We start from the raw sequence: 24,850 nt of genomic DNA on the forward strand, positions 1-24,850 counted from the left end.
TGCAGCTGATAAGAAAGCAAGCCGTGGGTCCTCGGTTTGAACGAGCCCAGTACCGGCCGGGTATTTTTAATTCGTTCAAACGCCTCGTACCGAGCGGTTGTGCGGTTCCACAGAGTCGCGACTCAGCGTATCCACCGAAACCGGCACATTTTGTGTAGTGAAGAAAGTGTACTATTGCAGGGTTAGATAAAAACTAGTGCGCGAACTATTTGCAAAAAGCTAGCTTACAAAATCCGACAGTACCAATGAACGTCCCGGAGCAAAGTCTAAAGATCAGTGAGTCAAGGTGATATCAACCAATAGACCAGCTTGATAAGTGTGATAAGTGTACAGTATCAGCTACAATCCCGAAGCAGTAAATCTTCACCTCAGCGTTTGTGCTGATCAATCACCGGTAATGACAGGACCATTTCTCTGAAGCATCCAGCAGCAGGTAAGTTTTGCACCAGTTTCATTTCCCGAGCCGAGCATTTACCATCATGTGAACCAATCGTGGACAGAGCACGTTGTTGAACGAAGGATATAGCATTGTTTTTTTATGTTTGTCACAGAACCACACGCCTGTGTAACAAGCCTGTCCACCGTACGTATGGTGCTTGTGTTTATTTGAGGCTTGTAAAAAGCCCACTGATAATGTCGAACGACGAACTGCCGCTTATCAAAATGCTTTATGTGAGTGGTGCAAATAGAGAATCGCAAACCAGTCTCAGCCGGTTACAACTGACGAAAAATGCCGGTTTTCACCTTCAATTTCAGCACGATCAGTTTGCCAATTCATCTAGCATTACTTATCTGCTTTCCCTTTAATCAGATTTTTGTGTAAATATAACCGGACTGGGATGGGTTCACACTTATTGGCCAATCATTCTTGTGCTCAACAATTTCGGTGTAAACAATACTCTCACAAGAAACATTGGAAAAGTGTTCTGAAAGATTCAATTACGCATCGATCTGAATATCAATGTGTCGTTGACCTACAACGGGTGCTTAAATATCGGTAAAGTGGAAGTGGATTGAGGCTGAATTGACTTCATCAACAAGCGGTACCAGTTTCCTTATTTGGATGGTGCTCTTGCCTGAGCAACAGCAGTTCAACTGCTCTATTATAATCTACTTTTGCTGAAGAACTCGAGAAACGTGTACGCACTTGGTCTTAATCGTGTGCTCATGTCACGATTACCGGGTACGGAACTGCTAGTAAGAATGAACTACCCTTAAATGTGTTACAACGATTTCCGTTATTAATGATAAATCAGTTGTTGCTAGAAGCATGATCAATTTGAAATCAATCAATTCTTAATACATGATCTTGCCGTTACCCTTGCGAAGCGGAATGCGATGAAAATGAATCGCACCGGTACGTAACGTCCAGGAAACCCTCAGCCAAAACAAACCATTACCAAAAGTTACTCCCAAGGACGTTCGTTTACGGTCAGCTTATCACCGCTTGTTGTGGGTTCAGTGTGACCTATTCCGGTGGGAGAGGTTATCTCCAAAAACCGGACATTGGCACAAAGATGCTACAACTCGACAGGAATGTTTGCAATATGAATGCACCAATTTTAGTAAGTAAATTCACAAACATCCAGAATGCCAGAATCTGCGCAGTACATCAATGCTTCCTTCCCGTCGTACATTCGAACCGTGCTTACCATTTCAGCCAGAAGAGATGGAATTTTCTTCTTCGGCAACATCTCCACGTATTGACCTTGAAGCAATTAGTAACAACGGCGTTAACTAACCGATTGAGCAGGAAGTTCATCCAACTTCCATCCCCAACGACGACACACAGTCACACCTTCTTTGACCCCGCAGCACGATCTCCACTACGAGAAGGCGGAAAACGATTCATCACCCGCGCCGTTGCGTACGCGCGAGCCACTGGAAAGAGCGAAGAAGCTGGAACGGAATAATGAACGTCAGCTGCAATTTATCGCCCACTTAACCGTCTAGCAGCAGTTTCTTCACTTTCCAGGCAGCCGGTTCAAACGGCATCAATTGTAAGCAGACGCGTCGCGATTATTAATCGCCAGCGCTGTGTAATTGTGGGGCTTGTAATTGTTTAATGTGTGTTGTCTCAACACCTTCTGGCTGATTATTAAACGGTAGCTAATCTGTACAGGTAAAATGCCCATGCCTAAAAAATATTTACTCATCGCAGCCTTTTTGAGGCGGAAGATTCCTTTTTTTTTTTTTGGAGTTTCCTGTTGACCGTTCCCGGGGAAAACTTTGGAGTATTCTTTTTTTCCACACAGGAATCGGGCATAATCATCGTTCAAATGATTCGTGGTTTGAAGTCTCGCCTCATTAGTGAGTCATTTACATGACTGAGTGAGTAAAGTAAAATTTCAACAGCCCTCAGAATGTCTGGCCGTTGAAGTTAACGATGGAGCTTACACGGATATTTTTTACATCTGTAGCGAATCTGATCTTTTACCTTTCGAAACAAGTATTAATGTAAAAAAAAAAATCTAAATCTTTTAAGATTATCAACGTTCTCCGGCTTACTGATGTGTATCTTCCCAAGGCATCTTTTCAGTGGATCGGAGAGCAAAAAGGCTTCCCTTGTTTGTTGCTTACTACGCATCCGATCGACGGAACGGTCAAATGAAAGGCACTATATCGAGGTGGATCGAGAACGCTTCTCTGTCGTATCGTGATAGTGTTTCGTCAATAGCTCAGGACACGAAATGTGATCGTGCCGTTCATATCTAGCATGATTTAATGTGACCGATAACAGCACAAAATAGGAATCTCCAATCGAATGGAAAGCTGTTGCAACCGCCACATGGCTTGTAGGCAAACATTGTATAGGGAACGGATCTCAACGAAGAGATCCCTTGGGTTTAAAACGCTTCAAGGTAAAACGGGCGCTTGTGTGGAGCTCCTAGTGACTATTCATATCTGGCTGTGGTACGCTCACTAGCTGCTACCGTGCGCAAATGATTAAGCATAATCGTGACACTGCGCTCACTTTTATCAAATCGGTCAGTTTCAACCGCCGACGAACAATGAAGGCTGGACATGGACGGCCAACAAGAAAAACGTGACCTGATTCGTAATGCTAACGCCGTTCAGCAGTGGCGTTTCAACTACACACGGGAGCTACCGTTTTGCGCTTCCTCCAAAGATTGATAACTGTAGACCCTTCTTTGACGCTTAGCTTCCTAGGAGCTTCCTCATTTGATAAGTTTCCTTTGTACGCTGGATCAATCTGCAGAAACCATGGTCCATTACCATACTGTTCCGATACCGTGTCTGGTCGTGGATTTGATTGGGACTTTTCCTACCCTGCTAAAGGCAGCAATCGATGACCAGCTGCAATCAACAGACGGACGGACATAATGTCTGCTGCCAGCTCATGCCGGTGATAAGCTTAACAGCCGGCTTCAAGTGACTACTAGTTTTTTCTAGTATCTGCCGCTGAAGGGCCACTACAGGGCCACGATGTTTACATTCGGCCCGAAATCGGCGCAACTGTGGCACAGGGTGTGCAGAGGCCGGAAGGAGATAGTGGGGAATGTTATTGCCGGTTGTTCAAAGACACATTTGTAAGAAGGAGGTGGCTGTTTACGACGAGTCTGTTATGTATGATCTAACTTGTTTTCATCTTTCTGCTTGGATGATTTGAGGTAATAGAAATTCATCGATTCTTTTCAACACAGCTACATCGCTTAACACATGTAAAAACGAAATAGAATGCAATTACTGTGTATCCAATCTCGATCACGATTCTGTCCAGTAAACAACTTATGTAGCAAATTATATATGCACCTCTCTTCGACACATCTTCCCTTCCAACATTACCTTTTCGCTGTGTAGAGCTCGGTGGACGAAGCGATGACTGATCTCTTGTCTACTTTGGTCCTTCTCATGAGATGCCCTCTTCTCACATCCTTTAGCATGAGAGGGTTTTTGCTCTCACACGATCCAAAGATCACACGCTAGCGCACAGAGCTACAACCACAGCCTCACAGGACGAAATGTATCTCCAAAGCATTTGCCCTACCGTTCTCCTAGCAACACCTTTCTCAGCCTTGCCATGCATTGCGCCGATCACTTACATGGATAAAATCATTGCTTCGCACCGTGGTTGCGTTCAGTATCATAGTTCAGTTCTCGATCGCGAGATCGCACGAGTCTCTCTTCCCTTAATTATTAGTCAGTCAATCCGTTGAAGCTTCTTAGCTGAAGCGCGAGCGTGCGTGAGCCCTCCTAATGCTATACACGGCCGATCCCAAACGCTCCACGGACATCAAGTCGAGCAAGTGAAGCAGCAGAGCCCCACACAACACTGCACGTTTTGCCTTTTAATTTCTTCCGCTTTTATTTAGCGCGCGCTAAACTCGTTTAGTTGTTCAGCCAATTCAGGACTTGCTGCTGTTCTAGCGACTAGAGTACGTTGTGTTGTAGTAATAAGCGGCAGTATGAAAGGGTAGTAGTGCCACGCTTAGGAAGTAATTTAACGTTGTGTTTCCAGCAAACAAAGTGCAGCCCTCGAAAAAAAATCCATTCTTGGTGCATTGCGTGTTGGGACGCAGAAGTGACGGTCTTAGTGACGCTTGTTGAATATATCTGAAACAGTGAACTAGTTATTGATCGCGAACGCGAACCGAACGCGAAGATAAAGCGGGAACATCTTTTACTTCCTTGAGTTGAGGAGTTCTTATCAGCGTAATACATGCTGATGAACGGTTTCGTCACTTATCACACCGTTGGCCAAGCTAATAATCGTAATTCATTAAAAAAAACCATTGTATAATCATAACTCCTAATGGGCTAACGTTGCGACCTAATGCATTTATCGTGATTGATCGAAGGTGTTACGGTCTGAAATCGGTCGGATCGGATGGGTGAACACGGTTGACCGCGCAATTGCATACGCCCGGGATCGTGACGAAGATTGGCCGCTGGGTTGCCAATAAAAAGAACAAACAAACAATCATAGCGAATAGCTGGAATCGTTACAACATCGATTATTGAAATCGTGTCTTTTCGTGCCGTGGGATTATTTTATGTGACGTAAGGCCGTCAACGTCTTGATGCAGTATCAATCGATTAGATACAACCGAGCGTGCATGTGTTCTGGACTCTCAATTCCTTTGCCAAAACACTCGTTTCAGAAGGAAATCTCATCAACAACATTTTCCGCTCACGAGCAGAAATTTTCTTCTAGTGTGATCGTAAACAAAATCCCTAAAATAAATATCCCAACCTTGGTCATTTGAGTGAAAATCTTGTAGATTTGCCTCCATTCGGCTCGCTTGACACGTTCGTGGTTTTTTTTTCAAATACTATTTTCTTTTTGTGTACGGCAAAACGACCGGAACCACGATCCGAGTCGTTAACCAAGAAACGACCTTGATCTTGGGAAAGTATCGCGAGCGAGCGCGCGCGCGCGCCCGAGAAACGAAACATCTGGGCGGCCGGTTCTCTGCTCACCCCACCGGCTCGTGACCATTGGCCTGCGGAGACCTACCTGTACGCGTCCCACTTCGTTTGCAAAGAGCGCGAACCGGGTCCGAAATACTACTCCAAAGAGCACTAAACAAAACGCGCGTGTAAGCGCAAGATCACCCCTCCCCACGACGGGTAGGCCGCCCCGCGTACAAGAAGACCGCGTAAAGGTAGATCGCGATCGGGGAGATCGTGTTCGTCGGCTTGTGGAGGTGCGCACACGCTGTTGCCAGTCACTTGTGGGCAGTCGTTTAGCGAACATCACATGCGAACCACCTTCATATATTCGATCAAAAGGCGTATTGCGTGCGTAGATCAATAACACACACAAAAAAAAAACGTAACTAATTGAGTGAAACTGGCACATGAAACGTTTTCCTTCTTGATATAGCTCAAGACACACGGAAACGCGGAAAACGTCAGAAGCTTTGGTTTTCGTAAAAAAAACTCTGATTGACAGCACTGTGATCAGTTGTTGGGTGCAGTGAGCAGCGTAAGTTTAGTTTGATCGGATCGGCAATGGATCTGCTCCCAGTGGGCCGGTTTGGCCCGAAAGCCTTGACGGAGAAAATGGGCACCATCACGCGGATGCTGCCAGACGGTACGGTCGGTTTCCTGCGTGGCAACTGCCGTAAAGACTCGTTCCCCGACGGTGGTTGCGTCCTGGCGACGAACCGGGTACAGTTGGACGCTACCGCGTGTGAGACCGGTGAAGTGAGAAACGATGACGACGAAATCGACCTAAGCCGGTTCGCTAGTGAAAAAGATACACGTGCGTACTTTAAGCGAAAGTTGGCCATCTTCGAAGCGTCCATGATGACGCCGATCGCGGCCAACAGACGTCTCGCGGCAAGGAAGTTGGAGATGGAGGGCGGTTTCGGTGAACCGTACGCGCCCGAGGGTACCGGATCGACCGACGAGTTGGATTGTATTCCTCCTCGACAGCTGCTCATGTACTTGGTGAGGTAGGTATATCACGGATTCGGCGGGTTGGGAGAAATCCGACCGTGTTCACACCGAGCACAGACAATTCAAACGGCGATAAACCATGATCAATCATCAGCAGTAATGGTGATCGTCGTACAATGCACAAAGAGAAAGGAAGTGCAGCAGAATGAAATGGGTGTCGCTGTAACTTGTCTTGCCCTTCTGCTTAGAATCAAAGGTGAAGGTACTTTCCATTTAATTCTGGCGTGCTGATGCCCATGATAATGACAGTCGTTTGTCTCATAGTCGGTGACAATCATCTCCACATCCGCTTGGTAATGAAACGGATGACTAAAACGTTATTCCGTGATCGGCAAGGAATCGTTTGCTTGGGGAATATACAAAGACAAAACGGCCTCATGGTGGGATACTCATTTCACGAAAAGAAACTTTCCGTGCTTTGTTTACAAAAGATGCGTCGTTAGTTTGAAAGTGTAAACGACTGACTGGTGGGGGCCAGCACGATAATGAGGTGAAAGATTAATTTACCGTTCTCCTGGCATTGATTTAGTTCTATTGTAATCTTTCTGTGTCCATCCATTGTGTAACTGTAATTCGTGTAACGCATAATGTAACACACAGCAGCGATGCCATTGATGCCGTTCAGTGCTTTAGTGGTGCAAATGTGATGTGGCGCATGTGCGATAGGCGCGTAGAAGCAGTACGGCGTTATGAGGCACGTTGTTCAACGGGCTCGTTGGTCTAGGGGTATGATTTTCGCTTAGGGTGCGAGAGGTCCCGGGTTCAAATCCCGGACGAGCCCACCTTCATGAGACATTTTTTGCTTCTTATTTTCGTCTTCACTCATGTTCATCTTGTTTTACGATATGTCACTCTAAATTACGTAGCAACGTCGTCGTCGTATAGCTGTATTTATTTTCTACTTGTTGAAAACGATATTTGCTGCGTATCGCTGACACAAACATCGCCTCCAATCAACAAACGCCGGTAGCGAACCGTGAAACATACTACTTACAATTCTATTCTGCTTTTTACACACGTGGGACACATTGCCATGCCGTAGTTTGGTGGGTGCGTTTAGATTGTTGAAGCATAGAAACTGAAGCGTTTGCTAGAATTTACACCATCTGATGAAATTACTCATCCATCCTAGGTTATGGTGATGGTTTCAATCATTAATTCGTTGGTTCTACTCAGTCGACCGTCCCTTGTAAATTTGCAAGCACAACTTTAAAATGAAATACTCGATATGACGTCTTTTGTTGTTTTCTTGAAGGTTCCAAAAATAAAACAACTTAAAATTCAACACTTATTACTCACAACAAAAAATGTTACCCCTAAAGCCTCTCCAGGCACATCGAATAGTCCCGAAAATTATAAACAAACCGAACCCCCTTCATCATTCCAGTACCCTTTAACAGTTTGTTTGGTGGAATGTTTCGTTTAATGGAATTTTAATTAGAAACACCGTAAGAGAGACGGCAAGATATTATAGAATGATTCATCAGTCGATGATGTCCGATACGATTGTGGAAGCTTTCAGCGACGAATTGGTTTGTTTATTTTTATCATGTTGGCCTCGTTCGTCGTGTTGCGTTAAAAGGGGGTGTTCCGAAGGGATAGAGAAAAAGTCTTCCAGAAGACTGCTCCCTAACTAGTTTGGGGTTGGAATTAGGTGAAGCAGAAAACCTGTAAACATTCTTCCATCCCTGAAACTGAACTCGAATGTAGGGTCTACGACGCAAAAAGAATTATGCAAATGTTGACCTGAACTGAAATGCGCTAATCGGACATGATTGTTTGTGGCAATATTTTGATCAGATCATTAACCTCAGCGGCGCTAACGCCACGATCATCAGCGTGGGACGAAATTTGATTTGAAGGGAGAGCATTAGGATTGTTTTCGTTTTTCTTTAAATCTTGTGCGCAACGAAAACGAAGTAAATAATGAGCTTTTACTGTGCAACGGAAATGATATCACGTTCATGGTAATATCATGGTAAGCATCGGATATAATACATTGACGCGCTAGCAGAGTTATTTATCGTTTCGTGGCTATTAAGCACGATGATTAATTTAATTGATTTATTTGTTCGTGTTTACCGCTGTTCATTCCGTTTAGAACAAAAACTGTGTTGTTTATATCCACCATTGAAGATTTTTTTGTTTGTTGGGCCTCAGGATTGCCGAAAGCAAACAACAAGAGGGCCGACTTTTTAGTGTTTTGTCCCGGTCCTCGAAAAACAATCAACGTCTTAAAGCCCAAGACGCAAAACGTGCTGGTCCCAAGGTTTTCTCCAGAGACTTGAACCGACTGTTGAACTTTAATGCCTCCGCCATTTCGGGATACATCTACACATTCAAATGGACTTTGGTTTGCCCATCCTTTGCTCCTACCGAGAAGCTTTTTGTGTATTCTATCGTTTTGTGTGCATCTGAGCTTTATTGCGAGTCATTGAGAGAAGCTTTTTGCTGCGATCAGTCGTGCTTATTCTTTTCCCTCGAACTGATAGTTCGTTCTGGGGTTCAACTTCAAAACACTAAGCGCCACACTTCTTCGGTCACGACGGATGAGAGTTCGCACGGACTTTTGTATCTTGGCGTAAACAACCGGGAATCGGTCAGCTTGTTGAAGGTCGCACCTGCGTTAGATGACTCCGGCGAGGCACCAAGTTACCAAGGGTTTTGGATCGAAATAGAAGATAAACACAACCGTTACCGGTTCAACGCTAGGAAGTTTGAAGCGATCGCTTCCGTCTTGGGTGAATAAAATTTATTACACTTTGTGTGGTTGTTTCGCCTAGAACAACAGAACACAGGACCGCCAACCAGCATTGTTTTCTGTCGCGTTCTTACCGTTCAAGCTTGCCGTAAGCGTTACTCTTGCTCTAGCATAAACTTCAAACATGTCGCAGCCGATCGATCGTTTAATCGTGTGCCATGATCGGGGATCGGGATGTGGGAGACGGTACCGCACGAAAACTTACTATTTTTCTCCCCAACACTCCCACTTCCCACTCAATGGATTGATTTCCCGATCTAACGGTACAGCCACACCACGATCGTTAATCAAAAATGCATCCACGGAAGAAATGCACCGATTTGATCGATGCACCCAAGCGCATTGCTGCATTGTGAAGCTGCACCGAGCGTCGTCATGTACCGGAGTGTGTGTGTGTGTGTTTGGGGTTCGTAATACACCTTACGATAAGGGGGGGTTGAAAGGTGGAGTGGTCGTGACGGAAGCGGAATGGGGGAGATGTAAATTACAGTTAGAGCCGGGCGGGCGGCCTGCTCGCCCGCAACCTTGAGGATATTTTGCAAGATCGCTCGCCTCCAGTCGGCGCGGACACATCCATAAAACCTTCGCCCTCCCACCCCCCGGGGGACAACAAACTCAGCCGACCATTCTTCCGAAATGTCGGGTTTCGAGATTCCCCGCGCGAGTGGAAGTGGGGGCCCGAGCTCATAAAAATAAATTGCAACAAGGGCGGTCCGTGAATGTCTGGAGGGGATGCAACAAGCGAAACCGGACCGGGCAACCACGGTTTGGGTGCATTTTCTATACCGTACCTTGGAGATATTTTTAGACCTTAATACTGTCCCGAAAATGCACGTGCATTTTAAGAAATTGAAAATGATTACACAAATACGTTTTGAGTTTTTTTTTACAATATGTTTCCGATAAACTACCAGCTCTTAAATGCTCGAAGTTCAAAGCTCAAAGATGCTCACTAGCAAATCAACGATGGCGCCCTGCTGATGAATGAATGAAAAAAAAAAACTATGCTCAAATCAGAACAGTTTGAATCGTCCAATACGACACAAAACCGGTTCCGACGGTTGGCTTTATGCATCTCACGTACAAACGTGCCTTGTGCCTTCCGTACACATATCCGTATGGCACCCTGGAACGCCATTGCGCTTGGTGCAACGCCATTGCACCTAGTCTCCTCCTAAACTGACGCACTTGCCGTTGGTGATTGTGATCTTCAGGTCGTGACCTAGGTCAGATCCCCTACCACATTCAAACAGTGGTCGATCATGCCACCATCACACCGGTATCATGTATCATAACGGACGGATTTGGCAAGTATAGCATCGCACCAGTTCCGGTCATTCCGTGCGTGTTTTTCGGGCTCGAGAAGTGTAATAAAAAAAAAATGGAATTCCCTATCGGTGGATATTGCGTCACTTTGTACCGCTCTAGTCGATGTGTTTGATTGCTTGAAAGGGTTAGCTGGAGGGTCCGGTGTGAGTATTTCCAATGTAGCAAACCATTCACTTTCATGCACACACCGGGCAGATCGTTGATGATCGATGTCATCTGTTTGATGGACAGCACCAAACGCACCATAATGATCGTTCCGAATAAATGTGAAGGTTCAGCGAACGGTCAGGGCAATGACATGAGTCACCGGCAACATTAGTACTACCGTCGAGGAAGCATTTTTGCCGGATGCTGCGGAAGTAGAGCAGGTGTTTGAGAGTACTCCTGATCAGAACTCTGCCAAATGAGAAGGGGGATGAAGAAGCAATAATACGCTACTGGTGGCCTCAGATATTAGGTATCTGTCCAATAATCTTCCAACACTATTTCTTCATTTTTTCCTTTGCATTACCGTGTAGTTTGGATAACCTCTTTCGTCGCGATTGGTTCACATAAACGCTTATTGTTGCTCGCTTTTTAAATGCTTATTTTCATAAACTTACTCTGCATTACTTTTCACCTCGCAAACAGCACACTCGGAGGAATCTAGCGAAAAAAAAAACATAGGCCAAACGAAGCGAACGCGATTCACGTCGACATAACGTCGTCGTTCATCTTCCGTCAGGATGGATCTTCTCGTTCGCACAACTTGGATATTTACGACGAAGCGTTTCAAAAATTTACTCCTCATTCCAAGGTAATTTTTGCTAAGATGAGCGTTAAGAAAGATGCTACGTACCTACAAAAAATCGCATGAAAACAGCGCGCCATACGCTACACATTCCCGGCTGAGCGAAACCAACGACCATTCGAAGGAAATTGTACCGGTTGAAGCGGGCGAAATTTTGAAAATTACCGTTTCTTTGTCGCTTTCAATCTTCGGCTTCATTCGCCCGCCGTCAGGTAAAGCGCTCGAGCAGATGTTATATACGTGACGTTGTGTCATCTCGCCCGCAAATCGAACTGTTCGTGCGGTACAGCAGAAACATTCGGATATCGGTGCGGTGTGGTGATTTCGATGAAAAGGAGGAACAGCCGTGTGTTGACGACTATTGTGCGTGTGTGTGCGTACTTGTGGAATAGGAAAAGGTGCAATAATAATCACTCTCGATGGTTGCTGCTTGAAAAATCAAAATAAAGTTAATGGTAGTGAAATCTCTGCGCTTGTTGCGACTTTGGCTGTACGAGCAAAGCATCCTCTTGCTATTGCTGAATTTGCTTTGATGTTTGCATTGCTCGCTGTTCGGAATAGAAATAGTTCTCTGCTACTGGGTGCTACGCAGTTTGTGCGATTTCGATGTAACAGCGGACATTGTAAGGACACGCAGGACAACGCCTGGCACCGATTGCGTGGGATTTGGGGTGAAAGCTTTTCATACTGTTCCGTGCATAACAAATGCGCCTTTGGTGACTGCATGCATTTTCGTACACCTTCCTCCGTTCACTGAATGTTAAATAATCGGTAGAGTCGGGTTGCCAATTCATTCCACGGCCAACAGCGGAACCGAATTCGCGTGTAATGATCCTCGTTAGTGTAAGCCTGTTAAAAGTTAGAAAATAGTTTCACATTCACGTCAAAACTAACACAATTCATCGATCAAACTTGGTCGTTCCATAATTGCACCAGAGCCCGAAGTAAATGTTGTTTACAGCTCGCGTAAAAACACATTCGCCTCCTGGGTCGGTTTGTTTTGCCTTGACCTTCGAATTCTCTGTTGATCCTGCCAACTTTATTTGGTATTTTATGTTTGCTATAATATGCGAATTTTTTTTAACACGACACATTTTTCTTTTGCCGATTGCTATGCGTGTTTTTGAGGCAATAAATGGTTGAATATTCCACTTATACTTGTGTTCGATGTATTTACACAGTCAATTTTGATCTCCTCGCGATCGTCGTGATCAACACGATTGACAACACTTTCACCAGGTTGGAGTTAAAACAGTCAGAGTTTGTTTGTTGGGCTAGTTGTTAATTTGTAAAATTATCACATTCTGCCCAACTGCGCGTGTTTGTATGCGAATATTTTGGAAAATTCTGTTTTAATGGACGATGAAGCAAAAATGGAGAATATTCGCTTTGCAAACCATCAAAAATATAAAATCTTACTGTTTTTCGCGGGAAGCTTGGCCTAACCGCTATAGCTGATGGCACAAACCGGAATCCGAGAGGCAGCCAGTTATCGAGATTTGTCTACGTCTCTGCTAGACGAGCCGTGGATATGTTGTTAATTATTTGCATATTTTGAGCAGAAGATGTTGTCTACCTTTTCATAGAAAGTCTGTAGCCGAATCGTGATAACCGCGTAAAGCATTTCGACGGGGTCACTGAATCGTATTACACTGGTGCTGCATCCTATTCAGAGTGGAGATCTACATAGATCAACTAGCACAAACAGAGTAACAGAATAATATGCGAACACACCATCGATCGATCATCGAGAACCGTGTTTTGTACGTGTTCGTCTAGCAGTGATCGTACGGTTAGTGCCGGTTCGGTTGTCGAATAATACGGACGTTTCGCTGGCAAACGATGCTAGATCCGTGCGGTGAAATTCAGCTGACCGAAAAGTCCTCCCGTGCTGGTGGAGGAGGAGGAGGAGGCGGAGGTGTACCCATGAATGGGGCACTAAAGAAAAGTCATCTACAGCGGGTGATGCTGCAAAGGTAGTGGGCGCTTACCACGTACAGTAGTTAAATAAATGTTTGATATTAGCGGGACTCATCAGTAACAATCGTTTTTAAGTAGCTGAGAAGATTCGCATTTAACAACTTCATTTCTTTCCTGTCTCCCACAGAATGGGCTCGTTCACGTCAGCACCGCAAATAAAAAATGTGGACTATCAGGATGATAAGCTGGAAATTACCGAGGGAATGTCCGTGTCGGATCTTGTCGATTACTGCCGGATAGCACGGGGTAACGATCGTCCGGCTCTGGTGAAACGTAAATTTCTTAAAGCCGTTGATCGTCTAAACAGGAACGATCTTACGGACGGGTTCAAAATGCTCCAACTAGATTCGATATCCAAAAGTAAGTGAGTAAGTCATTCTGCGCAGATTGAGCTTAATTTGAGCGTTCTCTTCTTCAGCATGCAGCGAACCATCGCTTACGGCTACACAGCTACGAATATTTCAATGGAACATGCTCTCACAAAGTAAGCAAGGTGATCCTCCACCTCAAACGGCGGGGGCCTGAAAATTGATCTTGTTTGTTTGCCAGAGTGTTGATTGACGCAATCGCATAATTTATTTCCTGTAGCGCTCGGTATGCACAATGACGGATTCGTACGATGCCCGCTGGAAGCACTGACGTGGGATTGTCGACGGTATCAGCTCATTGAGGAAATTGTACAAAACGATCCAGACATCGTCTGTCTGCAGGTACGATTAAGCGATACACTCCCTGTACGTGTTGGAAACGGGTTTCACAATGTTGTTTCTTTCGTATTTAGGAAGTGGATCACTTTAAATTTCTGCAAAAGATACTCAGCACGCAAAACTACGAAGGTGTGTTCTTCCCCAAACCTGACTCGCCCTGTCTGTATATCAATGGCAACAATGGTCCGGACGGGTGTGCCGTATTTTACAAGAAGGACCGGCTAGAGATGGTTAACCATTTTACCCGCGTGCTGGAAGTGTGGCGTGTGCAAAGTAATCAGGTTGCGATAGCTGCCGTTTTGCGAACACGTGACACACAGCAAGAGATTTGCGTCACCACCACACACCTGAAGGCCAGAAAAGGAGCACTACTGTCCAAGCTGCGCAATGAGCAGGGCAAGGATTTGCTGTACTTTATCGACGGTGTGGCGGAAAACCGGCCCGTCATCCTGTGCGGTGACTTCAATGCAGAACCGATCGAACCAATCTACAGTACGGTGCTAAACTATAAATCTCTCGGATTGGCCAGTGCATACGCGGATCTGCTGGCAGAGGAATCGCAAGACGAGAACAACCAGAACGCACTCAACACGAAGTCGGTGTGTGAGCGCGGTAGCCGTAGCAGTATTGGATCAGCGCACAGTATCAACGACGATTGTGGACTTTCGAACGGTGTACGGACGATAGCGGAACAGTCGGCCGCTTACGAACCACCGTACACGACGTGGAAGATTCGGGAGGAGGGTGAAGTATGCCATACGATCGACTATGTATTTTATTCCAAGGACAAGCTAACGGTGAGTAGAATGGGATGGTACAGGAGCGGGGTTTGCTTCCATAAAGATCACTTTGTTACAAATAATTTACTTTCTCTCGTGTCAAATTACAGGTGAAAAATTGCCTAATGTTCCCTTCCGGCGAGGAAATCGGTGTCGATCGCACTCCAAGCTTCCTATATCCTTCGGATCATTTTTCGCTCGTGTGCGACATCGAATTAAAGCCAGCGACGGGTGACGGTCAATCGGACGTTTCAAGCTCCATACCGAACCATCAGCTGTAGTAGATTCAGCTCAGGTACCGGCAATGGTGAACAATTGCGAAATGGCAAAAAGGTGCGACAGTGTCGCTGGTAATCGGTTTCAGTTCCGCGTTGAAATTGTTTTAAAAATCGATTTCCTGGGAAAGCCATTTGGCCAACAGAAAGGCCGGAGTCTCCATTTACCTTTTGAATAGGCTTAACAGGTGTAAATGTGTGAGAGGTTAATTTAGAAGCGGGGAACTTTTTGTTTTAGTTTTTGTGATAGTTACTGTGATCGTGTAAGCAATGCAGTGCATAAAATGGTGTCAGACACGGGATTAAGCAAACAAATAAGGCAGGGTAGGATTTAAACTAATCAGATGTAAAGTGGATTTCATTCATAATTGCGGTTTACTTTGCATTGGACATTGGATCATTTTGTATTATCGTTCAACATGAATTATTTCTGCCATAACAAGTGCGTAACTGGTTCAGAATGGTTTCCCAGAATGGTTCAGAAAGAATTCCTCTTTTGATCGAAGTTACCGCGTAACCTCGCACAAAAAAAAAACGAACAATTTAAACAAACGTAAAACGACAGCAAAACAATGAATTAAAAATAACTACCACACTGTTGATCGTCGGCATGGCCGAGGATGAAATTGGTGTACAAATTATGCGTGTGTATTTATAACCAGATGTAATAGCATTAGGACCACAACTAATTTCCTATTTTTGAGGCGCACCCGCCATTGAGGAGTAAGCGCATGCGAGAAAATTGTAACAGAGTGTCGGAAGAAAATTATATTTTCATATCACTTAGCGGTGGAGTCGGACGACGAACTAGTAGTAGTATGTAACGGTAATAATCTATTTATAATAAAATGTAAACATAATTTCGCCTGTCTGGTGCTTTATTCTTTCCGATCGAATCGATAATTTAATCCAATGGAAGCCGTGTTTGGTCGCGTGGCTATATCCGATTGTTGGGGGGGAGGTGGATCTGCACCGCGCGTAATGCATAAACATCCACAGTGAGTTAAACCTGCAATCTTGTAGTGGTGCGTTTGAGTGATTGTACAAAGCTATCTCTATCGTCGCTTCTATAGTAACGCGTGTGCGTAACGCTTGGCGTTTTTTTTTTTTATGCAAATCTAATACTACTCCAAAATAGGTTTTATCATCGTCTTTGCATCTACTGTTGAGGTTGCTTTGCGGTTTGTAGTACAAACAAACATCTTAAAAACTTAGTTCATCCGCTACATGAAAGAAGAAAGCAGAATCACTTGGCCTTCCTTTGTCCCAAGCAGATGTGTTGAAATTAACACTATAAAAACTCAGTTTGTTGAAACTTTGTTTTACAAATCTACAAATGATATGTCACAAATCTTCTCTACCAGCGTAAGAATCTGCCAGTAAGGCCCGCCAGAGCAAGAGGAACTGTAGCTGGTTCAATTCACGATGGCGGAGGGAATGCCCTCGTCTAAGGAAGCTTAGTGCACAACCATCTTATCTAGGAAAGATTGCTATAAATAGTTTACGTTTGGTTTCTGCCCGCTTTCCTGTAAGTTGTAAGTTGTTTTAGCATCCGGACCTGTGCTTTTCCATCATTACGCAAGTCACTGCACGGAAGCATGTCAGATCGGCACAAATTACATGAAGCTTATAATAATGTCCCGCACGCTCGTGTACGTGCCAGCTACCAGACCGATAACACCGAAGACGATCAACACGATGTCCTTCCAGAGTGTAATCTTTCCCGGACCCAGCTTGTCCGGCCACAGCACGCAGATCTCCATAATGGCCGGGAAAGCAATGCCCAGAGCAGAGAGACAGAATGCACCGAACAGCGAAATAAACAGACCCAGACGAGGAATGGCAACGGCCAGCAGGACTGAGAGAGTAAAAAGAAACACGGTTAATCACTAACGGATCAGTGTTTCGCGCTCAATTTCTACTTACAAGTGGTGATGACGACAACAATACGTACTAACATCTCGTACACTAGCTTATTGTTTGAGTCACGGTACTTCTCCACCAGATAAACGTTCCAGATAATGTCGACCGGCACATAGCATTGCAAACCGTACGAGATGAAGATGGCCACCGCGAACAGAACTCTTATCGATTGAGACATACTGGTGGGAGAAGGTGGGTCAGCTTTCTCGGATATCGGGAGCGGTGGACAGTCCTATACTTACATTTCTTCCTGCGGCAAGTTGAGCGTGATACTGCCGGCGGATTCGGCACCGTACTTGAGATACCCCAAGAATCCCATACCGGCGTAAAGGAACACAATCACCGTCATGCCCACGTTAAGTACGCCACAGGCACCACCAAACGATTTGGGAGTAGCCATATTGTTTTCCAGTGCTATAATCTATGGAATTGAATAGTGGGGAATGGCAATCAGGAACATAATTCCCACGTAATAGAATTGTGTGACTCACCACTCCAACTGCTTCTAGTGCGAACAGAGTGGTACCGAAGAAAAGTGGAAATTTGCCCAATTCAGCGATTGGCTGGCGTTCGGAGATCGGTGGAACATCGTCGAGAATGTAGGCCAATATCAATCCAATGCCTGTGGGTAGTAGGAAAGATTGTTTTGTTATCGGCGATGAGTGTTTGATGTGTGTGAGCTTCCAAATTTGTACTTACCGACAAATGTGATCAAGTTGGCCAGCGTTGAGAACGGTGCCAGCACCTTCAGATTGCGAATCATATTGATTCCGATCAGCGGTACGAGTAGTATCAAGCAATGGATTTTCACATCAAGCTCCAGCCAATAGTAGTCGACCAACTGTAGGGAAGGAATCAAACGTAGTGCTTGGCAAGTCGGTGTAAGAATTAGAACTCGTAACGAACCTGTTTGATGTTGGTCGCAACGAACACTATGTAAACGCAGCAGATACCCAGCTGATAGAAGATCATGAACCCATCAACGATAACACTGGAATATCATACGAAACGTTAAGTCGGCAAAGGACACAAACCATCAGCCAAACCACTTACACAGCGTATGGTGCGAATCGTCGCAAACATTCCGGACCCTCCTCTAGCGCAATCTTCATCGAGATCGGGTAGGTGAGGATGGGTACCCGGTGACGCTTGCACAGGGCGTACTGCGCCTGGACGAGCACGTGCAAGCAGTAAGTACAGAGGATGCCGATCAGAACCGTGTTAACGACACCGGAGATGTAGCCCGCATTGTAGAATGCTTGCGGCATCGCAAGAATGCCCGTTCCGAGCGATCCCTTCAGCAGATGGACCAACGTTTCGAAGTTACTGCAAAGCGAAAGGGCGCCCAAGTACGTTACACGTGGTAAGGGGGGGGACTTTACGCCATACTCACGTCGTCGGGTGCGGTCGGTTTCGGTGCAGATGGGGGTCATAGCTTTCATCCACGATCGTGTTTCCATTCGAGGCAAATATTTGCATGTCCACGCTCGTGCCCTTCTTGGAGGGACTTCCGCCGGAGCTACTCATCTTGGCTGGGCTGGTGATGCTGGGCTGCTGGTTGCTCGCTGTTCGAAGTACCTCACCGCAAGGGTTCACTGCAATTGAACACAAATCAGTCAGCGTTAAGTGAGCTCAATTGCAGCTCGTTTGTTTGGTTTGGAAGGTGCGGATTTTTGTTGTTGTACATTCTGTTGTTTGTCACGCTCGATTACATGGCAGAGAGCTTGGGTGTGTACTTGGTGCCACATTCCAACATGCTCACTCGCTATATTCACGTGCTCACGTGAGGAAAAGAGAATTGCTAGATAATAATAAACCATCAAGTGTACTGCAAAAGAGGCCTCATATTTTGACCCCCGTTGGCCAACTTGTTGATGTATGGCGCCGTTGTCACGTTGCGCGGGTGAGATACAGAAGGAAATGTTTATTTATAGAATAACGAATAGTTTAATAAAAACCTAATTTTCCTACAGATTCATGACGCAAAGAAAACCAATTTCAAAGTCCAAGTTTATCTTCATTTGACCGTTGCATCACTAACCACGCAAGGAGTAAACGTTCCACACCACACGGTTACAATCACCGTAAATTGTGTAGTGCAGCAACAAATCCTTTTAAATTAATTCATCTATATCGCCCTCTTCGGTTTCAACGGGCAAAGGTGATTCGATTAGGTCATCGGTGCAAAGTTTCGCCTCAGAATCGCCGGTGCAGACACTTGCTGCACTCACATGTGTTTCTGTGTGTTTTTTGGCAAGCGTTACCAACTGACCGGTATGAAAGGCACTAAAAAAACACTTTCTCGCTGGTACAACTAGCCGATGTGCTCCGCTAGTAGCTAAAGCCGGTCCGAATTGACGCTAATTGAAATAGATTAACCGTCCACGGGGTAAGGTAAGCGCGTTCGAAGGGACAGCATCGGGCGGAAGATAGTAACAAATCCAAACCGTGCTCACTGTAATGGCATCAGTGCCAAAATTAGCCTCAATGTCGCGATGCAATCTGATTTGCAAAAAAAAAGACCATCCCACCGGGTGGTGACGGTCGGTGGGTTTATCAAACTAGAAACATTGTTAAAAGAAATTGACCCCTCTTGGATACAACGATGTACACGGTGGTGGTGATGGTGGTGGTGGTTGCGGCAGCGTGCGGCCAGTGGTGGAGGTTTGTTGAAAGTTGACACTTTGTGTCGTTTTACCGTGGTGGAGGATACTTTTCCTGTGTACATTGTATCTTGTTAGGTAAGAGAAGATAGTTTTTACCATTTTTTTCTGCATCTTGTAGTTTCAATATTAATAATTTTTTCTTCTACAAAATAAACCACTAAAAAATAGTTTGAACGAAGTTTTCTAGATTTTTTTCACACAACTTTCAACTTATAAAGTGAAGAAAATAATTACATTTGAACTTCTGCTAATTATGATATAAACAGGATTTGCTAGGGTTCCTGATGTACGACCATTTTTTTCTGCCCTCATCAAAATCATTAGGACGCGCAACATTGCTTTCATAATTGTTTGTTTCATTAATTATGAAAATTATTAAAAATTCAGGAAGTGACCTTGGGGTAAGACGACAGCTTCGCCAGTTTTCACACAGCAGGACCGGAGTTTAAATCCTATCCAAACCGTTTCCCCGTAGTGATGGCTGACGGTGGCCGGTGTGACCTAGTGATTCGTTAAGCCAAGAAGTAAAAGTTTATCACTAAGGAGGCGGTCCATGGAGCCGAGGCAATAAGGGCGCCGTTCTTAAAAAGATCGGCCAAAGATCGATCAATGAGGGCGGCTCGGTGGTGTAGGCGACAGCGACGCCGGTCTTCAAACGGCAGGACCGAGGTTCAAATCCCATCTGGACCGTCCCCCCGTAGTGAGGACTGACTAACCAACTACGTGGTATCGGTAGTCTAGAAAAGCCATTCGATGGCCGGGCCCTGACCTTAGAGGTCGTTAAGCCAAGAAGTAAGATCTTATCTTAAGATCTTAAAGACAGAACCAGATTTTGAATCCCATCCCCGATTGCAGGACTTATCCGGAATAACCCTTGGAACCCAGTAATTGACGGACCTTCCATAAAGAAAAAAGAAATTTCAACGCAAACAATTCAATTTTTGTGGCCCTGAGCTCGTACAAAGCATAAACGTGCCCGTTAATCTTGCCTCACTAACGATATAATTTAATCATTCCAACACAACACCAGCTCCGCCAGCATTACTCGCGACAGCAGTAAAACGCACTAGCTAAAAGGAATCCAATCCCTTATACCTCGTTGCTCGACAGTGTTGAACGCACGGACCCACACACTATTCCACTACGCAACCGGCGATTTAAATCCAGCACCAGATATTGGTTCACTTCCGCCTACGACGATGGTCGACAGCCATCTGAGCGCGAGCTCGAGGGTCGTGTCAGAAAGTGCTCCGAATGAATGCTCCTGACGAGTCGGTGAAGATGCGATGTGATGCGGTGTGGTAGGTGGAAAGACAGATGCGGTTGAACGATGCTGCTTACAACACGTTCGTTCGAAAGTGGCAACAAGAGTGTCATTTTTGAGCGCGACGAACCGTGCCTCCTCGGGTGTATGGATGTTAAGGATGAGGATACGATGGGGCAGCACTGGACGGATGCTGTGTTGGTGACGCTAGTGATGGGTGATGGGTAAATGTAAATTGAACGAATTTATTGTTGTGCCCTTATTGCAATTGTCTTCTGTCCGCTGACTCTGTCCCACATTGGCACACCAGCTGGGTTCAATTTCTTCTGTACGTCATTGATTATGCCATGCGATAGTTGAAGATTGTAACTGAATTCACTGTGCGAAGGCAAGTCCGGTAAAACCATTGCATTTTGCAGGCACTGGGATTGGTTGCACTGACGGCACATGTGGTTTGGTTTGGCTGCTTGAACCTGTTGGGTGATTGATGCTCTACATACCGTCAATAATTACTGCAATTGAGTCCCGAGAAGTGTGAACTATTTTTAGCTTCGGTGATGGGTTTCATAAGTTTCCGCAGAAGTTTTCTCGCCTCGTGATGCGTGGCGTTTTTCCCACCCTAGAGTGGATGGAAACGATGTACACTACTTGTTGATACTCGTCGAACTGGCAAGGTGTATTACTTTTCCTTCAGTTAACGACCTTGAAGATGTTTTACCAGGATATGTGGCGACCGACAGTGGGGCGCAATGGCTAAAAGTTTGCAACGAACTCGTGCATGTGGGCGAATGTTTTGTTCGGTGAATGGTGCTTCCAATCATGTCAGCACAAATTTCCCCTTGGAGCAGCAATAATGAAAGGTAAAGGTTAAAAGTTAACGTTAACCTTTTGCGAAAAAAAACTTGATTATCCTGGGTATTTATTGATTTTTTAGCAAACTGCATGAATTTAAACGAAATTTTAAAAGAGAACTATATTTTCTTTTAGCTTTGTTTAATAGGTTTATGGGATTTATCGTTATTCGTGACATTTAAAAGCAGCGCCTACTCCAAGTATAAACTGCCAAAATGTTTGTACCAAATGCATTCCTTTCCAGCACACACATATTCTCATGAACAACTTCACTATTCTGCATTACAAGCCGCTTCAGCAAACAGGCACAATTCGTTCGTTTGGCCTATAGCGTGTGTCTTTATTAATTGAAAAATCAAATAATTGTTCCCGGCCAATTAAAACATTGTTATCGCTCACATCCTTCCGCCGCGGTAGAATGGGACAAAAACCGGGCCGAAATCCGAAGGACAAATTAAATAGACATCAAGGTTTTGCAAACTTGGAAGCAACAAACCGCTCGCCTCGTGATGTTGATTTGATTTCCCGCCCGAGCTCACGCAAACAACAACAAAAAAAGGGCGTCCTATCTCGTCCTCACATCCGGCTCGAGCGACACGCTCTCCCGGTCGCATCTTGCAGCCATCTTCAGTTGCGCCGCATTGGTATTGGTGAGTCTGGTCGGTTCCTTGCGCAGACACACACGGGAAGGTGTACACAATCCACCACCCACCCCAATGGATTTTCACTTCCCAGCGGGTGGTTCACTTCACGTGCTATCGTGTTTTTTTATATCTTCTAATTTACGAGAATGAACCCCCGCTCTGCAACCTTTTTCGGCTGCATCGTTCCCACCACCGGTCCCGTGATGTGTCCCCGAGGAACCCACATTTTGCAACATATTCATGCTCTGTTTGACACTCGTCTCCACCTTTCTTCTTCACATTCCTTACCGAGCAAGTTAAGGCCCACACTTGTACCGCTCATCCGAGTCTCCAAGAATAATCTAAATATATTCCATCTGCCATCTTTTCATTCACGTGAATTCTATCGCTTCTACCCTCCCACCCACGAACGAGACAAATCTACCGCTCTCTGGCTAGATAAAAACGATCAGACAACTAAAACGAAAAAAGAAAACACCCGGAATGCACCGCAAATGCAGTTGGAAATTATGTAACGTGTCAGTCGGGCCAAAGTCCTTGCCGCTCGCGTACGTCCACATAAACTAACCGTTGTTTCTATCAACCGTTCACAGAATACTACCAAGCACAAACACCCCCGGGTGAAACTGCGTGCAAGGAAGATGGCGAGCCAAGCTCCGCAGCATGAAAACACCATAAAGTACGCGTGCTTAACGAAGAAAGTAAGGACCGAAACAAATAATCGTAAAATACACACCCCTCGCACACGGCGGCGGTCGAACCGGAAATCTTCAAGTGCAGTCCGTCCGCCTGAAACGGGAAACGGTGAAAACGAGGCAAGGAAAACTATCCGCGTGTATGTATCCTTTCCCGGTTCACCAACGTTTCGCTTTAGAGCAAATGCCGCACAGCAATGGAAGCGTCACTTGAAGCGGACGCCTGGTCGTTCGTGAACTGACTGACTCTAGTGCGTTTCGCTCATTCATTCGACGTGCTTCGGTCGGCTGCAAGTGCCGTGATGTCACGCACACTGTCGCACTCGCTCGAACGGTGTACAGTGCTTGCTGTAGTTATTATACCACTGATGTAGATGTAGTATTGATATCAACATTAAATCAGCATTTTGAGTAGTTTTTTTTATAGCTCAGTTTATTATAATATAAAAAATACTCTCTATACGGAGTTTTAGAACATTTTGGACTGCAATAACTTTTGTATTGATCGCTCTATTATCGCTTCGATCTGTTGGTCGTGATAGATGCTAGTCGATTGCATACACACAGGCGTTGTTAGAAGAAATTTGAAACAAGAGTTTTAAAATAACCGACAAACGTTTAAACAGCTATTGAGTTGGTAGTAACACACAAAATGTAGATAAGTGTGAATGCTTCGGTAGTTTGGGGACCTGCCAGCCTAACGTTGACCGATAGGATCAAACGAATTCCGACTATCCATCGTTTCCTTTCCAAATCGGTTGAAAATCCTTACTAACCCTTTCTTATGAGCGCTTTCGTCTTTTTATGATTCATGCCTGCTATTCGACTACATCGTCTCTGTTTCCCAATTCCACTCTCATCTTACTGATTCCTCATCCTTCCTGGTTTCCACGTTCAACTTCTAGTTTGATGAAGATATTTGCAAAATCCCAGAGCCAAACAAATTAACAATAATGAGTAATAATCATAAATATGGAATATTTAAAGAAATGATCAATAGAATCTTTGTCATTTAGTACCCAGTACAATTTCAGTGTTAAAATATTATTCCTGATTTCTGTGTACTTGTGATATTTCCATTATAGCTTTAAAAGCTTTATTGAAGTTGTTATTTTAAATGGCTACCTCCAGTTTTTCGTTTCATTTAGAGACAAAAAAAAATGTTTCTTTTAAGAAAATTGAATATTTTTTAAATATTTAAATAGTATTATAGAAAAGCAACAGCAAAACACGGAGAAATACTACTCCCGAATATGACGAAGAGTTGTAAAAAAAAACTAGCCTTTAGTTGTAAATGTTATCCTGTTTCATTAAAATACGAGTTTATTGCAGCTTCACTTACGCTATGTACACAACTTTTGAAATTACCATTTTATCATTTTTCTTAGCTTAGCTAGTCTTACAAATACGTACGTTCGTCCTGGTGGGCTTCCTGTGCGTAATCCACCACTTCACAGTTGCGATCGTTGCGATCATAGGGAACATCAAGTGAATGTGCAAGAACACCTTAAAAACAAAAGCACATATGACCGAAATGATCGAACAACTGACGGCAAATGGACGGCCAACCCGGTAGCCACCGCCTGTCACCTGAAGATCAAGAGATCAGGAGCAGCATGGTAGTAGTTCGACAGCTACACCTAACGCTTGCACTTCTCAACGCATTTCTCATAGGAATGGTTATGGCTTTTACGATCATGTTTTCTCTTCTCTGCTCACAGATATTTGACACACACCCCCTCTCCCTCTCTCTCTCTCT

At 44.8% G+C, this 24,850-nt stretch overlaps 3 protein-coding genes and 1 non-coding gene across 8 annotated transcripts in view; 3 read left to right on the forward strand and 1 right to left on the reverse strand.

Moving 5' to 3' along the window:
- The window catches only part of LOC126564342 (actin-binding protein IPP), a 389,363-nt gene that overhangs the window by 85,781 nt on the left and 278,732 nt on the right, over positions 1 to 24,850 (forward strand). The gene's annotated exons all lie outside the window — the stretch shown is intronic.
- On the forward strand, positions 242 to 15,053 carry LOC126564403 (nocturnin). 5 transcript variants are annotated; one of them, XM_050221443.1, is made up of 6 exons: positions 242 to 433; positions 13,414 to 13,646; positions 13,705 to 13,770; positions 13,875 to 13,996; positions 14,068 to 14,790; positions 14,883 to 15,053. In XM_050221443.1, the coding sequence occupies exons 2-6, from the start codon at positions 13,415 to 13,417 to the stop codon at positions 15,051 to 15,053; spliced, it is 1,314 nt and encodes a 437-aa protein (XP_050077400.1). In that variant the 5' UTR covers positions 242 to 433; position 13,414. The 5 variants fall into 5 exon arrangements, with proteins under 5 accessions (XP_050077400.1, XP_050077396.1, XP_050077398.1 ...); XM_050221439.1 differs by lacking the exon at positions 242 to 433 and adding an exon at positions 5,961 to 6,422; XM_050221441.1 differs by lacking the exon at positions 242 to 433 and adding an exon at positions 11,174 to 11,312.
- Positions 7,136 to 7,207, forward strand: Trnap-agg (transfer RNA proline (anticodon AGG)). Its single transcript has one exon. It is a non-coding gene; the product is annotated as a tRNA-Pro (tRNA).
- On the reverse strand, positions 16,655 to 18,580 carry LOC126564675 (proton-coupled amino acid transporter-like protein CG1139). Its single transcript, XM_050221761.1, has 8 exons — positions 18,364 to 18,580; positions 18,024 to 18,296; positions 17,877 to 17,961; positions 17,670 to 17,811; positions 17,462 to 17,592; positions 17,213 to 17,391; positions 16,974 to 17,149; positions 16,655 to 16,905 (listed from the first exon to the last, which is right to left on the reverse strand). Exons 1-8 carry the CDS (start codon positions 18,495 to 18,497, stop codon positions 16,664 to 16,666), a joined length of 1,362 nt encoding a protein of 453 aa, XP_050077718.1. The 5' UTR covers positions 18,498 to 18,580; the 3' UTR covers positions 16,655 to 16,663.

The sequence above is a fragment of the Anopheles maculipalpis genome, chromosome 3RL, assembly GCF_943734695.1.
Source record: "Anopheles maculipalpis chromosome 3RL, idAnoMacuDA_375_x, whole genome shotgun sequence".
Taxonomy (NCBI): Eukaryota; Metazoa; Arthropoda; class Insecta; order Diptera; family Culicidae; genus Anopheles; species Anopheles maculipalpis.

What these genes read in the sequence shown, in the direction of transcription:
- LOC126564403 (XM_050221439.1), top strand. Translation starts at nt 5,977, where the DNA reads ATGGATCTGCTCCCAGTGGGCCGGTTTGGCCCGAAAGCCTTGACGGAG. An exon ending in CTGCTCATGTACTTGGTGAG is followed by an intron (nt 6,423 to 13,413) that starts GTAGGTATATCA and finishes TGTCTCCCACAG; the next exon opens with AATGGGCTCGTTCACGTCAG. An exon ending in CAGACATCGTCTGTCTGCAG is followed by an intron (nt 13,997 to 14,067) that starts GTACGATTAAGC and finishes TTTCGTATTTAG; the next exon opens with GAAGTGGATCACTTTAAATT.
- LOC126564675 (XM_050221761.1), bottom strand. Translation starts at nt 18,497, where the DNA reads ATGAGTAGCTCCGGCGGAAGTCCCTCCAAGAAGGGCACGAGCGTGGAC. An exon ending in AACCGACCGCACCCGACGAC is followed by an intron (nt 18,297 to 18,363) that starts GTGAGTATGGCG and finishes TTCGCTTTGCAG; the next exon opens with TAACTTCGAAACGTTGGTCC. An exon ending in CAACTTGATCACATTTGTCG is followed by an intron (nt 17,593 to 17,669) that starts GTAAGTACAAAT and finishes TACTACCCACAG; the next exon opens with GCATTGGATTGATATTGGCC.